The sequence below is a fragment of the Patella vulgata genome, chromosome 5, assembly GCF_932274485.2.
Source record: "Patella vulgata chromosome 5, xgPatVulg1.2, whole genome shotgun sequence".
Taxonomy (NCBI): Eukaryota; Metazoa; Mollusca; class Gastropoda; family Patellidae; genus Patella; species Patella vulgata.
The window spans coordinates 69,403,642-69,421,014 of NC_065883.2; the positions used below are offsets into that span (position 1 = coordinate 69,403,642).

The 17,373-nt window shown below is 34.8% G+C and overlaps 1 protein-coding gene across 2 annotated transcripts in view; it reads left to right on the forward strand.

Moving 5' to 3' along the window:
* Window positions 1-16,017, forward strand: part of LOC126820608 (EH domain-containing protein 3) — a 34,339-nt gene extending 18,322 nt beyond the window's left edge. For both annotated transcript variants that reach the window (XM_050548681.1, XM_050548682.2), the window contains exons 2-3: window positions 9,638-9,802; window positions 10,524-16,017. In XM_050548681.1, the coding sequence (XP_050404638.1) occupies window positions 9,638-9,802; window positions 10,524-11,054 (696 nt within the window). In that variant the 3' untranslated portion in view covers window positions 11,055-16,017. The remainder of the gene's footprint in view (window positions 1-9,637; window positions 9,803-10,523) is intronic.
* Window positions 16,018-17,373: the final 1,356 nt, after the last annotated feature.

A 17,373-nucleotide genomic window follows, 5' to 3' on the forward strand; every position in this document is an offset into this window, starting at 1 on the left:
CAAATTGAACCATATGTTAGTCCTGAAATGACCCAGTTTGTGTCAAGTGGCATTAAACCCCATTTCTCTCTCTCTTTTTAATTAACTTGTTAAACATCCATTATCGATTCCATATTCATGCAATGCAATTAGGCTTGAGCATATTTCTTCAACTCTCTGTCTCTCTCTCTCTCTCTCTCTCTCTTCGGAAACACATGTTGAAATCTTACTTCTTCTGGAAAAAGACTAGTTTAAAGTAGCTAAGTCTCTAACTCAATATCATCCAAAATCTTAGACATTGAAAACACGAATTATTTGTCAATTTAAATCAACATTAATGTTGTGATCTTACGGAGAAAAATGTGGGCTTCTGATATCCAATAATTAAGACAAAATAAACATTTTACGGTTGGTACACGAATCGTGTACCATGGTGCATTTCAGTGCCATTTTTAACAAGGGACTCGTAGAAAGAGGCTAGATATATTCCACAAGTCATGTCAAATGGAGACGTCATATTCTTATCTGGAGAGCATGCGCAATAAATACTATGGGTATAGAGTGGAATAACCAGACGCTAGAGATTGCCATTGGATTGAGACTTCTGGCGTATTTCGCCGAATATAATTAGAAATTAGAAATTAGAAATTGCAGTAAAAACAGAAACGATTGAATGTAAATCAGTTTATATACATTCACATTACATTAGTATATACGTTGCGACCCATTTGTGTCAATTTCTAGATCCAAAATATAGCGATTTAGCTCCTTTAAGAATAAAGGACTTGGTTGCACTGTTCAATAGCTTTTAGTTCCAAAGTTTTGAAATTTTAAACTAAACACTTTGCATGTGATTCAAGTGACAAATCTATTTATCAAGACCTCAAACATAATTTGGTTTGACCTTAATATTGGACATTAATGGTTAAACCCTGTTCCCTTTGTTTCTATTGTGATATCTGATTTGTCTATTTTAGAATAAATCTTATGTTTCAATGCAACTATAAAACGTTGACTTCAAAAACATTCCTTAAATTAATTCCTTGTTTTGTTTGGCGAGCGTCATAGACTGTATCAAGACAAATGGGCAAAGAGCAGTTAGTATTAACTAAATGCTAAAAGTGTGAATAGCATTGATGATAAACAGTTAGAGAAAGGGTGTGTCTTGTTATAGGATGTTAAAAAAGTAATTTAAAGGGCATGTCTTTAATATATGCAAAATATTCTTGTACATGCAATACTGTTGGGATTATACTTTTATACATGTATTTTTTTTTTACACTGTGTCAAGTAAATTAACCCATAGAAAATTAATCCGCTATGATCCCAGTTATTTTTTTGTCTTGTTTTATATTAAGCTTAATTCCACTAAGATATTGTCTTTATGCGCTATAGTTAGACATCTGCTTTGAAATGGGGTTTTAACGTCCTACTGTTATGCTTCGACTGGGGTAATAAAGGTGGGCATTCGCCATACAGTGTGCGACACTATAGCCTGCTATTATGTCGAATTCCAATGGGTACACAGTTTCTCATCCCATCTGAACAATTACACGTTGCCCCTGGCCAGGCCCTGTGTCCTACACCACAGCTGACAAGGAGAAACTCTCTTGGCCAATGCCGGGATTGAACATGAGAAGTCCGGGTTTTACTCCCCGAGCCACAACGGCTTCCAGATTTGAATAGGCTGTTTAAGTGACCAGGAGATCGTGGGTTCAACCCCACTATCCTGTTTTTGGTCAAAAAAGGTAATCTGGAATTTCCAGGAAAGCCTAGTTACCCCTTGTCAGTGGTGCAGGAAGGAGGGTCTGTCAAGGAAAAAAGTTTAAACGTGTCTAGATGGAATTGAAAACCTGCGGTCCACTCGTACATTTGTTTGCGTACGTGTAAAGAAACCATTTACAATTGATAGACAGTAGTCAGAAATGCCGCTGTTCATATAGCACACATCATGGTACATGTACATGTATGTACCATCTTTATTATCTCAGCTCGTGCAGAATAGTAAGACATCAAACATCGTTTCATTTTCTATGGTAATTAGTAACTCACTTTGAGTATCTCATTATAATGTTAATTAGAACATGAACGGTACTAGGGCAGTAATTACATTACATACATGTACTTATATTTATAAGTAAACTTATTTTTAGACAATTTTTTTTTCTTTTTTTGTTAATCTATTTGCAATTAATTATGTACATACTTGAACAGCTTATGAAATTTACTGTTTCCTTTGCAAACTTTTGAATTATTTAAAATGAATTGATTTAGGCAGCAGGGTTTTGAAATTTTTCAACTGTCGAAATTTCTGTGGACAACATTTAGCGCTATCCCTTGAAGTAAATGAGTGGGGCTGGATGGCCGAATGGTTAGCATGTGTGCACTGTATCATAAGTTCTGTCATTGAGTCAACTGGTGTGGTTTCAATTCCCTGGTTGTACGTGGCAAGGAGTAGGATCTCCTGTCCAACCTCGTGGGTTTTCTCTGGGTCCTCCGTTTTCCTCCCACAGCTAAAGACCCTTACGCACAAGTGAATTGTTGAAATAAAATTGAACCATGTGTTTGTCCCGAGATGACCTAGTTTGTGTGAATGGAGTAAAACCCATTTCTCTCTCTCTCTCTCTCTCTCTCTCTCTAAAGTAAATGGGTATTGTCACTTCAGTCACCATACGATACATATTGGAATTCAGGTGCTACATACGATTCATATCAGGATTCAGATCCAGGTCAATATTTACCAAGAAAACAAGAGGATGAATGAGAATAATTGACATTTTTAGTCTTGCCGATGTCAAAGTAATAAAACTGTTTTATATCATGATATTGATGTGGATCAAAATAAGTACCAAAACAATTTACGAGTGTTTGTGTACCAATGGATAATGTGTGACGGGAATAATTAAGAGTGACAGGTTACTCACTGATGTGACAAAAAAAAACATAATAAAGAATCGTGATACAGCGTCCCACGATTTAATACATGAATCGTGAGAAGGTCAATCATGATACAACGATTCAACGATACATGTATATCGTGCCAGCACTAGTATACATGCATGTACTTATCTTGTGTTGATATTTTGCGTTTGTTGTCTTAGCTAAATGTCAAATAATCAATCGAAGTATGTACTTCGAGGGGGGTTGGATGGCTTGATGGATAGCACGTGCGCGCTCCATCATAAAGTCTGTCATTAAGTCAAATGGTGTGGTTTCGATCCCCCGGTTGTACGTGACAAGGAGTAGGGTCGCCTGTCCATGCTCCTGGTTTTTTTCCGGGTCCCCCGGTATCCTCCCACTGCTAAAGACCCATACGCGCAACTATGTTAGTCCCGAAATGACCCAGTTTTTGTCGAGTCGATGTTAAACCCCATTTCTCTCTCTCTCTATGTAGTTTGATTGATTATTTCACATTTAGCTAAAACAACAAACTCAAAATATCAATACTAGATAATCTCCAGACTTGTATTCAATCAGATTAAAAGATAAAAAAAAACCTGGCCATTCAATTAGTTTAATTACATGGATTAGGTTGAAACATGTTCTCAGAGATTGACTCTCTGTACTTGTGGGCTATAAAGTCAATCTCTCTCTTTCTCTTTCACATCCCTCCTTTCTTCCTTCCTTCCTTCCTTTTGTGGGCTATGAAGTCAATCTCTCTCTTTCTAACACAGGGTACAATTTTATGATACACAATTACTGAATTTAATGCTAAGGGACGTTTGGATGAGGGGAGGACTACTCTCGTCTTTATCAAGCAAATGCTCTCTCTTTCTCTTTCCCATCCCTCCTTCCTTCCTTCCTTTTGATTGATGCTGTTGCCAGATCTATCTTTATTCTAATAATGTCACAATGCTTTAGAAAATAATTTGGAGAATTTAAAGTCAGAATTTAAATAAGAAATAATTGAGTGTTTGCCAGTCAATAAATTACCTACATTTGTTTATATCACTCAATGTCATGTCAATTTCTCCTGACAGGAAATGACTCTAGTCTTGCTCAACAAGACCTGTAGGGTTTAATTATATTTATTTTAGACATGGAGGATTATACCAGAATTTGATCTTATCCAATATACAATGTAATGTACGTCACAGCAATTCCTTCTGGCAGAATATTCTATAGTCTTATTCAACAAGATGTATATTTTAGGCATAGAGCATTATACCAGAATTTGAACATATCCAATAAAATACAAGGCACAAGAATAAATATATCTATATATACTTGCTAACTTTTGTTATGCTATACAATTGTCTGTTTCCTCAAAATCAAACATTATATTATATATACAGTATATAGGGAAGTTGTATGAATGGATTGGACAATTTATAGCTGTGGTTTCCTCTTGTCAGTAGTGCAGGCCAACGTCTAGTCGTTTGGATGGTATTAAAAATCAAAGTCCTGTATATACATATTTTCGCACTTATAAAAGACCTTTGACAGATGGTGTTTGAAATAAGAATATGCCATTGTGCCACTGTCTGGGAAGATTTCCCTCATATAGAACTAAATGTATGTATGGGGTATGTCTGTCTTCATCAGCCTGATCGGTGCAGAACAGAACGTTGAATGTGATCTGATTTCATTTCATTTGGAACTTTATAAAAGTTGTTTCATTGCTACTTGTTCTTGTTGTTTACTGCAATTCAGCAAGTTGTCATGCCACTGGATATGACTTAATAGACTTAATAGATTTTTACGTGCGCGCCAACACAGGGATCGAAGTTCGAACATAAAACCTCCAGTTTAGTGAGCCAACGACCACTTACTCTCTGAGCCACCATGGCTCCCAGCTTTGAAGAGGCTATCTGGGTAACCACTGATATTTTTCGGACAATACATAATTTCCCACAGCGTATCCACACTCCTATTCATTATTTTAATATTTAGTTAGGATAACAAAATCAAAATATCAACAGTAGATTATCTCCCTGTTTGAAATCATCCAACCTTGTGGGGTTCCTCCGGGTCTCCCTTTTTCATCCCACTGCTAAAGACCCCTACGAGCAAGCGAATTATTGAAATAAAATTGAACCATATGTTAGTCCCGAAATGACCTAATTTGTGTTGTGTGGACGTTAAACTATCTCTATCTCTCTATCTTCTTTTATAATCTGTGTAAATCTCGCTCGTGGAGATTACTCCCACAGCTTAAGACCCTTACATGCAATTTGAATCATATGTTAGTCCCCAAATGACCTAGTTTGTGTTGAGTTCAAATTAAACCCCATTTCTCTCTCTTTATAAGCAAGCGTGGAAATAAATTACTTTTCCAACAACAATTCCTCAGTTGTCCAGCAATTTGTATTGCATAGGTTTATCATGATTGTGTGTTCCTTTTGATCAATTATAATTAATTAATGCATCTCTTGCACAGCGTTCACAATGACATTTTGTCAGGTTGAACTAAAATCGTTATTTCCACGAGAGAGTTATTTTTTACCATGTGGATACTGATGGTATTTATTAAAGTTGTTTGTTGTCAATAAGTCGAGGTAGAATTTATTTATGAGGATGAAAAATGCTGTAGTAAGCTATAGCACCTAATTATTTAGTTGATGAGATCTACTATTTCCTAGTGAAATAGGTTTGCACCTAGGGACAACCTGATCAAGTTACTAAATGATTCAAGCCATGGCCGCCTGCTTTCAGGTAATAAACACACCGGATAGAGTTACCTTCCCCAGAATATGTCATAATGTTCTCTTTGATGTTTTACTTGCTGAGTGGAAGATTGGTTTTGATTAGAATTTCAGAATTCATGTAACTCATTCAGTTTTAAGAGATTTCTAAAAATAAATCTTGGGCATGACTTTATAGATATGCTATTTCTAATTGTGGGAAAAGCATGCTGTGTGATATAAAATTAGTGATTTTTCTGATTTTTAATAATAAAAAAAAGCAAAAGTAGTGTGGATTTAAAGATGAGTAGCGCATCTTCACTTTAAATGTTATTGGAGCTGAGTGAGTAAGATGTGGGCTTGCTAACCTCGATCCCTCTATTGACCAAAGTGGTTGGCTCGCTAGCCTGGAGGTCGGGTGTTCGATCCCTGCATTGGCCGAGAAAGTTCATCCAGATTTTCGGCCGTGGTTTCCCCTTGTCAGTGGTGCAGAACGGAGGGTCTGACAAGGACAGCTGTCTAGTCCTTCGGATGAGACGAAAAATCGAGGTCCCGTGTATACATTGGAATGCACTTAAAAGATCCCTTCCCAGTTGGAATTCGATATAAGAGTAGGTGATAGTGCCGCTGCCCAGGCAAAATTTTAAGATACAAATGTTTCAACTGTCATGCGTTGTATTCTGAAATTCTCCCTCATAGAACAATGTATGGGTATGCCCGTCTTCATTAGCCCATTAAGGTGCTCGAGTCTCCGTCTGGAACATCTTGAATTGACAGAATTACAATCAAGCGATACAGAGTTCAACCCTATCACAGTCCTGACAGATTGGGTGGTGTGAGTAGAATCGTGGCATATTTTAAGATACAAATATGTTTCAACTGTCATGATTGGTTGAAATATTTTTTATGCAGTCAACACATGTGTTGTATTCTGAAATTCTCCCTTTCACTCGGTTGACACTATTTTTGGAATAAAGAGAATTTAATTCAATCGATTATCTCCATTAAGATCCTGTGCAAGAAAATTAGTGAAATAAATATAAAACATGTTAGTCCCGATATCACCTTGTTTGTATTGAGTCAATATCTGTCTAGTTTTAGCATGTAGTTTGTATTTGTATGTGCTGTCCAGCAACTGTTATTATTTATATGAGAGGGAGACAGTTGGATGGTCAAAGGGTTAGTGCATGTGCGTTGTATCTTAAGATCTGTATGGTGACACGGAGTAGGGTCGTCTGTCCAACTTGTGGCGTTTTTTCCGGGTCCTTTCGATTTCCTCCCTCTGTTAAAGATCGCTCCATTCAAGGGAATTATTGAAATACAATTTGTACCCACATGTTAGTCCTGAAATGACCTAGTTTGTGTGGAATGGACGTTAAACCCCATTTCACTCTCTCTTTCTCTCTCTTTATACGAGATGGGAGAATAATTTTATAGTAATAATACATGTATATCTTGGTACTTTCTGAAGATTTATTAAAAGTTAAAGGTTACAGGTAGCAGATATAATCTTATAAACTACAGTTCTTGTAATGAGGTTATTTATCTTGAAGGAGGTACATGTATTGATAGGAGAGTAGATGAAAACATTGTAATGATGCCAAAATTCTCCCTCCCACCTTTACATTATCAACATGTAGACATAAAGTAGAAAATATAAAGTACCATATGTTAGTCTCAGAATAACGAGCTCTGTGCTCACAAACTGTTGAACCCAGCTTCTTTTCTGTCAAGCGGGTTTGGGTGGCCGAATGGTTAGCATGTGCAAAAATTGACTTAACTGGTGTGGATTCGATTCTCCGGTTATATGTGACAAGGAGTAAGGTCACTTGTCCAGACTTGTGGCTAAAGACCCCTCTGCACAAGCGAGTTATTGAAATAAAATTGAACCATATGTTAGTCCCAAAATGACCTAGTTTGTGTCGTGTGGACATTAAACCCTGTTTCTCTTTCTTTTCTGTCTGTTTGTTGTGGTGTACACCCTCCCCCACCAACCTGCCCAGCCCATTCCAGCCCAGAACCGACCATTCGAGTCCACAAAATTTTATAATGCAGTCTATGTATATCATAAGAAAATTAGCAATATTTATGCCACTACCGGTACCTTTATTTTATGTGAATAGAAATTTGTCTCTTTGCCAAAAACCAACTGAGTTACTGTAGGAATGCTAGAATAGTTTTAGCAGATGACAGAAAATTACATTTCTACATCATATCATCTGTATGTTATTATAAATAGAAAATGGTTTTAGGTTCACAGTTGGCATTAGGCGTTACCTGATAAAATCACTTACTAAGTCAAATATTGTTTTCGTGTAATATGCCCGGAGGGGAAACACCCATCTATGAGAGTTCGCTATATAGACAGAGATGTCGTTAAAGAATAAACGTGGGTGGAAAAACCTGAAAAGACTGCTTAGGTTGAAATAAAAAGAATATCTTGATTTGAAACTTTGATATCGTTTGGAATGAGAAATGCTACTTTGTTATTCCATTGATTCATGTGTTAAGGTGCCAATATATACATACATTAATTATCATACTGGAAGTAAATCAACTAGATTTATGATTTATGACTAAGTATATAAAGCCTTGTCTTTTAATCAAGTCTATATTGTTTGCCAAGAAAGTTTCTTGGGGTTTAGTTGGAAATCAATTGCCCTCAATGCCCGATTGGTGCAGAAAGCACAGTTCCATAATACAAAACATTATGTACATGTATTATATATAAAATATAAGGGTGTTCTGTTTATATGTCAGAACAGTAGGACGTTAAAGCCAATTTCATAAATTTCTTATTTATATGTACATGTATGTTGAACTATATCACCGTGTATATACTTTTATAATAGTATGACATGCATGTTGCACAGATGTAAACAAGTTCCAAGGTATGGTTTACACAATTCAATAGATAAGTTTACAATACAAACGTTGGCTTGCCATTAGAAAGTAAATGTAGGCATCTGGGATTATGCATGTATATATACTTTCTTCCAATTGCCAAGGACTCTGTATGCAAGTTAAATTTTGAAGTAAAGATATCAAATGTTAGGTCCAGATACATGTAGTTAGTCCTGTGGGTGACCAGATCAATACTACCAGTTTGATAAATCTAATTTCTATAGAAAGGCATCTAGATCTTCAAAGGCATCTAGATCTAGCTTATTAGTGACCTTCACCCTTGTCAGTGATGCAGGACGGAGGGCCTGACAAGGACAGCTGTCTAGTCTTTCGGATGATACGAAAAACCGAGGTCCCGTGTATATATTGGAATGCATGTAAAAGATCCCCTGGCAGTTGGAATTTGATACAAGAGTAGGCGATAGTGCCCCTGCCCGGGCAAAATATCCCTCATACATGTAGCACACTGTATGGCGTATGCCCGTCTTCATTAGCCCAGTATAGGAGCAGAACAGTAGGACGTTAAACCCCATTTCATTTAATTTCATTTATTAGTGACCTAGTGTATATATTATAAAATGGACTATATTTTAAATGTAATGTAACTACCACCAAAGGAAAAAAATATTAATTTATCAGTCATTTAACTATATGAATTGTGTATAAACAGGTCCATACATACTCTATTGAATATAAGATTTGCCCATGTAAATTGTATAGTACGGTATATAATTTGTATATATATATATAATATATATATATATAATGTACATGTATGTTATCGGTCATTTAACTCCTGATTTGTTTATTTAAAAATCTATGTGTATATTTCAGTCATTTGACTACATCATGGGTGGTTGGGTGGCCGAATGTATCGTAAGGTCTGTCATTGAGTCAACTGGTGTGGTTTTGATTCCCCGGTTGTACGTGACAAGGAGTAGGGTTGCCTGTCCAACGTTGTGGGTGTTCTCTGGGTCCTCCAGTTTTCTTCAACTGCTAAAAAACCCTACGTGCATGCCAATTATTCAAATAAAATTGAACCATATGTTAGTCCCAAAATGACCTAGTTTGTGTCAAGTGGACATTAAACCACATTTCTCTCCCTGACTATATGATTTGTTTATTCACAGGTTCATGCTTATATTATCAGTCATTTGAAGAAAGAGATGCCGTCAGTGTTTGGTAAAGATAACAAGAAAAAAGAATTAATTAATAAATTGCAGGATACCTTTGATTCCATCCAACGGGAACATCAGATTTCACCAGGAGATTTCCCAAATCTTAAACGTATGCAGGTAAGGCTTTCAGTACATGTATATTATATTTTACTAGCTACAGTTGTCGCAATGTGGTTCAATGTGGTTTAACGCAAACCTGGAAATAAGGTACCTGTCACAGACAATGTCAGGCACAGATTCAGGTTTTGTCGTCCAGCACTGATTTGTCTTTTTTTGATATTATTAATACATGTCTGGCACTAAGTTGAAAATGTCAGTTACTATTTCATTAGTGTCTGACTTTTTGTCAGGTTCATCTAAAACCGTTACTTCCATGCTATGAGGAAATTTTGCACCAACAGCTGTGCCTCTGCCTACTCTTATTTCGAATTCCAACTCTGAATGACTCGAAACTGTTGCCTGATTGGCCTTCCAACCTACAGTAGGCTACTGGCAGGGGGTAACCATTTTGGAAAATCCTAAAGAATTTTCTCGGTCAAGATGGGAATCGACCCCTGGCCCTCCTTGTAAGTGAGCCAACGCCACAGGACCTCAGGATTTTTGCCCCATACGAATGACTAAAAGCTGTTCCTTGCTAGGTCGTTGGTTCTACATTACTTACAGGGAGTAACCATGCTGGAAAATCACGAGGAACTTTCTCAGCCAACACATGGTATCAAACCCTGGACCTCCAGGTTAGTGAACCATTGTATTACTCGCTGAGCCACTGTGGGTCCATATCAGAACAGGCAGTAAACACCAATCATCAACTGAGATTTTTACAATTTGTCTCTTTCAGGAACAACTACAATTTCACGACTTCACCAAGTTCCACCCCTTGAAACCTAAACTTTTAGAGAACGTAGATAATATGCTAGCCACAGAAATAGCAAGACTGATGCAACAGATTCCTCTGGAAGAAGCAAACCAGACTGATGTCAACGTTGTCCACGGAGGAGCTTTTGAGGGTTATACTGAGAGTCCATTTGGAATCGGAAGGGGAGAAGGTATAGACAAGGGACGAGGAGAACATGAATGGGTCGTGGCACAAGAACAACCAGAATTCAACTCCACCTTTGAACGTCTCAATCCTATCAATGGTAAAATTACTGGCGCTGCTGCCAAATCGGAATTAGTGAAATCCAAATTACCAAATTCAGTATTAAGTAAAGTTTGGAAATTAGCTGATGTTGATAAAGACGGAATGCTGGACCAAGAAGAATGGGCCTTGGCCAATCATCTTATTAAGATCAAATTGGAAGGTCACGATCTTCCGGCAGATTTACCCGACCATTTGATACCGCCATCAAAACGAGATGACGTAAACTAAAGACTTAAATTAAATAGGATAAATTATTTCATACCATCAAAACTAGCACGTGCGAAACATATATATTTTGAGGCATCAAATGCGGGATTTGTTTCGAATATTAATGGTATATATTTACCTCTTATAGTATGTTGAAGTAAACTTTTATTTTAACCAACCATAACAATAATGTTAGCTTTAAATTTCTTTTAGTGGCATCTATTATTTAATCTGAAAATCTGCTGCATGTTTTAAAAATAGAGAATATCCTGTTTGATAAATGTGCACGTCTTTTATAAAAATTACTTACATGTTTTTGGAAAAAATGGGGGTATAAGAATATAATAATAATAATAATAATAAAAACTTTGTTTAATGAGGCAACTTATTTAGTTTGCAACAACTAATCTTCCATAAGTCCCTCCTAAGCTACAAAACATATATACATGTAATAATATCGACTGTAATGTTGACATCACAGAAGTATCATTTATGTTCACAAATTACATCCATGCCCTTGTACTGAAGTCAGAAATTACTGTTTATATAGAAGTCATATAAGTATTTTCAAGCTAACGTAATTGTTACCAAATAAGGATTTTTTGTTGTTAATACATATTTTAATATACTTTGTTGACCACTATAACATGTTACTATATATAGCTGTATATTACAAACTATCACATTCTTCTGTCTATATCTACATGTATGTTATATATATATATATATATCTTTTGTTTTCATTGTGTACTTACCATATATTTATTGTGAATTATCAAGTTGATATGAGTTCAACACAGGGTCTTTTTATACACTGGTAAATCTATTTTGGATGAAAATCACGATTTATTTGAAATTTCACATGTTAAATCACAATATTTCTTTTATTATTTTGGGATAATTTTTTTTAATAAAAATGACATATTTTTCTCTGGACAATGAGTTTTTTTAGGTCTTTTCAAATTAACCATGAAATGATTTTCTGTTGCTCAAATTAGCCCATACAGAGGTAAATACAAACAACATTTGCCGTGAGAAATGACAGTTTTTAGACAATAGAATCATAATATGCAGTTTTTCTTGTGAAGGTCGAGGACAAGTAATCCTAATTCAGTACTGTAAACAAAGTGCAATGAGTGAAGGAATAAAATTTATTAAACTATGAAGGAAGGAATAAAAATTATTAAATTACGAAGGAATAAAATTTGTAAGATTATGAGGGAAAGAACATTGTTAATTTACGAAGGAAAGAACATTGTTAATTTACGAAGGAATAAAAAATGGTTAATTTACGAAAGAATAAAAATTGTTAAACTATGAAGGAATAAAAATTGTTGATTAAAGAAGGAATAGAGATTGGTAAATTGCACAAACATACATACTCGTTAAAGTATTTATTTTGTATTTGTTCTAATTTGTTTGCATTTTGTTAGTTTATTTGTGTGTGGACTAATTCTATAAAATCATAATACTAATTAATTACTGAAGTCACTGATTGTGACATGAAGAAATAACAAATAATGAAATAATAAAAGAGGATAAAACAATTTATGATGATTTTAACATGTAATTTGTTTGTTTGCTTATTTTTACGTTAATGATTTTAGATGTGCGTGGGTTTTTTTGTGTTGGATTTAAAATAATGTACAAGAAAAATAAACCAAAAAAATATGTATTAATGGAATAAGTTAATTCAGTAGATTGTCCTCATCTGGGTTGAGTGAAGTGTTGTCAAACATGAAGATGCCTTTGGCTAGCATTGTCTTTAGAGGGCCATATTCAGCTAGATTTTAGATTGTCCTCACTTGTTTTGGGCTGAGTGAAGGGTACAAAAATACGCAAGAGACCTGAGGCTGAAATAAACCTGTTAGGACCTTTCCGCTAGATTTTAGATCGTACTGTTGGTTAGATATCATTCAGTATATATCCTATCATGAACCTTTAAATCAGATTTTACGAAAATCCATATAACTTTTGATTCTTTGATAAAGGTTCCGAATATTTTTGTATAGGGTTACATCTTTCAGCTTGGACCAGGGGGAGATAATTTACTGATTTACTTTGTACTGTGTGCCGATATACCATGTATTATAGATGTAAATAAACATATGGTTTATTGTGTATAGCTTATTAATATTGTATTTACTAGATTATTGTTAATTATTTGTGTACAAATTGTAAAAAAATAATCCCAACTCAACCATCTTTTTTAATACCAATAATAATGTCATATTAATTTACTATACACTAATATTACTGAATTGTAACTCATTAAATTGTTACAACATCCTGGATAATCAATTTTATCCCTTTGCTACAATATGAATGTGTTTCAGAACTGAAATGAAATGGGGTTTAGCATCCTACTTTCTGCACCGACTAGGCTAATGCAGACAGGCAACTGCCATGAATTGTGCTACGAGGGAAATTTTGCTTCAACAGCAGCATTGTGGCTTTTCGCTAACTGGTCCGTGGATCTTTGATTTTAACTGCCATTGTTATACTCTGTTTTTCGTCCCATCCGAACGTAAATCAAAGCATTATCTATTCATGAGTTGCTCCAGTTCGATGTTAAAATGAGAACAGTTAAGTCATAACCTGTGTGTATGATATGTAATTTATCATAATTTTTTCGTATTGTCTTAAAGAATTCTGTGTAGTGTGCTCATTCAATAATGATAAATAATATTCTATTTATATAATTTTGTGATGGAAATATTTACAAGACCTATCTCAGGCAGCATCAATTCTCCTGTCTTTTTTAAAACATCAATTCTCTCTTCTTTTTTTCAAAACAATGTGAAAGGCCAGTTTTTAATTTTCAATACTGTAAAATGTAACAGAAAAAGATGAACACTAACTGGTCTCATTTGTGGATTTACAGGTGATAAGACAGCCAATATTGCATTTACCTACCTTAGAACACTAGGATAGGGTTATTTCCCTTTTTTATGATTTCGCGGTTGCCAAGGTTTTCTTAATTACTTCTGGTGTCATTTTTATACCAAAAAATATTTTCCATTTACTAATCTCACTATGGAAATACTTGAACTATATTTGGTCTGTTTCACGGAACTGTTCAACTATATAAATCATACTTAATTTCAAAATTTCTTTTTTTAGATTATTTTTTTTTTTTCAAGTATTGCTGTTAGAGCTGTCTTGTTTAAAGCTTATGTGCCAAACTATATTTAATTTGTTGATAGTTTCAGGCTTTACATAATGTTAATTTGTTTTTATATGATATTAATTAATTGTATTGTCAGTGGCATAATTAATTCACAGCATATAATCATTTTTTGAAACACGCAAGCGATATTTATAAACAAAGTACATCATTTATGTTCGCATCACAGAATTGCTTTGTTATCTTTTCTTAAACTAAAATGTTTTAAGTTTGTGATCTTTTTATTCACTACGAATTATGAATTAAAATCTCAACTAGTATGATGAGGCTCAGACAAAGAAAAGACTACATCCTTGAAATATTTTATTTAAAATTTGAATTTTTATACAGAGTGATGTCAAGCTATTTGAAATGCCAATAAATGTGCAAGCAACCTTAATATAAACTTTTTGTGGTGTGAACAAGTTAAGTGCAATTATATGCTGGTGTATATGGATTTATTTAGTAAATATGTTGTATGATATAAAACCATTTAATATACTTTTATACTATACCTTTATATACACCATTCTCATATACATCGCTGTGCTATTCTTACAGACCAGTTGATTGATTTGTATGGCAAGCCAAAGCGAAATTAATTGCAAGACCGTTTTTCTGCATGGAAAGAGAAAAAATCGAGTATATAACATGTGTTGACATGTGAAATTTTTCGTCTTGACATGTGAAAAATAATTTTGTTGAATTGTTTATAAAAACCGAATATAGTGATAAAATATTTCTGTGAACAGTATAATTGACTTGACTATAACAAAATACAAGAGCAGCAGTGGAAATAAATAATCTTTATTGATATACGTCGTTTTGTACAGAAAAAAATGCTTGGAAGGTGATGAAAAAATTGTTATATACAATACAGAAAAACAGTCTTGCAATTAATTCTGCTTTGGCTTGCCATAGATTCGGGTCCTGTGTATTTATTGTTCAGGACTTGAATCTTATCTCCTTTATTTAGATTAAATGATTCTTTGCATTAAGAATGCTGGTATTTTTCATTTTGGGTTTAATATTCACATAGTGAAGAATGAGAGATTAGATTTGAGATCAAACAAGACCCAACAGAATTTCAATTTTTTAAGAGGTGCATATCCACATCCTTTTAGAACCCCCCCCCACCCCTCATCATGTAAGAATATTGTCAAAGTGGTGATCTCTATGGGTGTGGTAACACAGTGTATCATGAATTTAAGCCAACACAAACAATTGTTCTGGTTATTAATATGAATATATAAATTACTAACATTGGTAGCTAGTTAGCTAGACCCTTTTCTAGTCTTGTGTGTAGTATAAATATACAAGTAGTCAATGATGCATATAGTGTAGAGGAGTTGCCTCCCTTTGTGGAAAATAATGCAGGGGTTATTTCCCATTGTATGGTTTAGTAATTAAGACAGTCACTTGGTGAATTTTATTATTTTTTTTATTGACTTGTTGGATACTATAAATCTCTGGGGCCCTATAAGAGCAACCAGACAACCGAAAAATATATTTTCAGAATTCTAGGCTCAACAGTTCACGGTGGTGCCTATATATATATTTTCCTTAAAATTGGCCCCAGAGACTTGGTGTATTTGTAAATAAAAACTTCTCTTCAAATTTAAATCAAAACAACACGTTAAAATTTGTTCAAGACAACACAGTATTGTCGCCTACGTGTAGCTCAAATTAAATTTAAAACTGTTTGTATTGAGTGTTATTTTTGATTTTAATCAAGTCCCGTCTATAATTGCAACTGTTAAAAATAACACAGAATTGAAATACATTGGTAATATTGAAATAAAACCATACTACTATGAACTGCATCATTTTGTTTAATAATCTGATTAAAACACAGAGACAATTTCGTTTCGTTTTTTTTTACAGTTCAAAATTTCGTTTTACTCGAAGAGTTGTTATATTACCGGCGTTTTGGTTGAAGTGAGAGATAAGCCAATGAAACAGTCTGCTACGGCGTCTTCTTGGCGTGCCATGTACGGAACTGTGGGTAAACAACTAGAAACGCCAACGCTGATTGATTAATCAATGTCTGACGTCATAGGGTCAAAAGCCGCTCGTACGACCCCTGACACGACCTTTGGGTACAACCGGCCAGATCGTTATGTAGTGTAGGCCATCGAAAGTATAAAAAAAAACCGAAACGAAATATAGATTTGTATTTTAACCAGATTGTAACAATCGTTGATCAAACGTACGTCATGAAAAATCTGTGTCGTGTGCTCTGCGTGTTTATCCAGATTGTTTGGGTGGGGTGTACGTGGCCGAATAGATCATAGTGTCTATCATTAAGTCAAGTTGCGTGGTCTCGATCCCTCACTGGAACATGGCAAGGAACAGGGTATTCTGCCTACCTTCGTGTGTTCTCCCCGGGCCTTTCGGTTTCCTATCACTTTAAAAAAAAAAAAAGCAAAGTATGGAACTTTACACGAAAAAGGCCTAGTTTATTTTGCGTGTATATTACCCCTTGTCCCGGCCATAAAAACCATAAGTCTTCTTGCAGAAAAAATACGTGGCCTTATGTACACATTTGTATGCACGTAAAAAAGCCATTAGCATTCGACGAAGTGTAGGAAGAAGCACCGTAGCCTGGGCAATGTACCCCTCATAGCACACTGCATGGCTTATGTCGGTCTTTATTTTCCCGGACGATGCAGAAAAGTTGAACGTTAAATTTCTTCTCATTCCTACCAGATTCATTTTCCTTCAGTGGTGATGTTCGGAGAAACGGAACTGTGCATTGCCAGCATAAAGATTAAAATCGAGTTTAAGACAATTTTATTTAAAACACGTTGTTTGGTTTTCCTATATCGAACAAACCAGCAAAATTTCGATACAATATTGAATAAAATCAACATGCGAAATGTGATAACTATTGACTCAACATTCAGAAAAGCATATTATGATATTAACTATATAACGAATTAACTCAATATACAAACTATTATATGGTAATAACTATATACCGAATTAACTCAACATGCAAAACATAATATGGTATTAACTATATATCGAATTAATTCCACATGCAAAACATAATATGGTAATAACTATATACGGAATTAACTTGAAAAACATGATATGGTAATGGCTATATACGGAATTAACTCAACATGCAAAACATAATATGGTAATGGCTATATACGGAATTAACTCAAC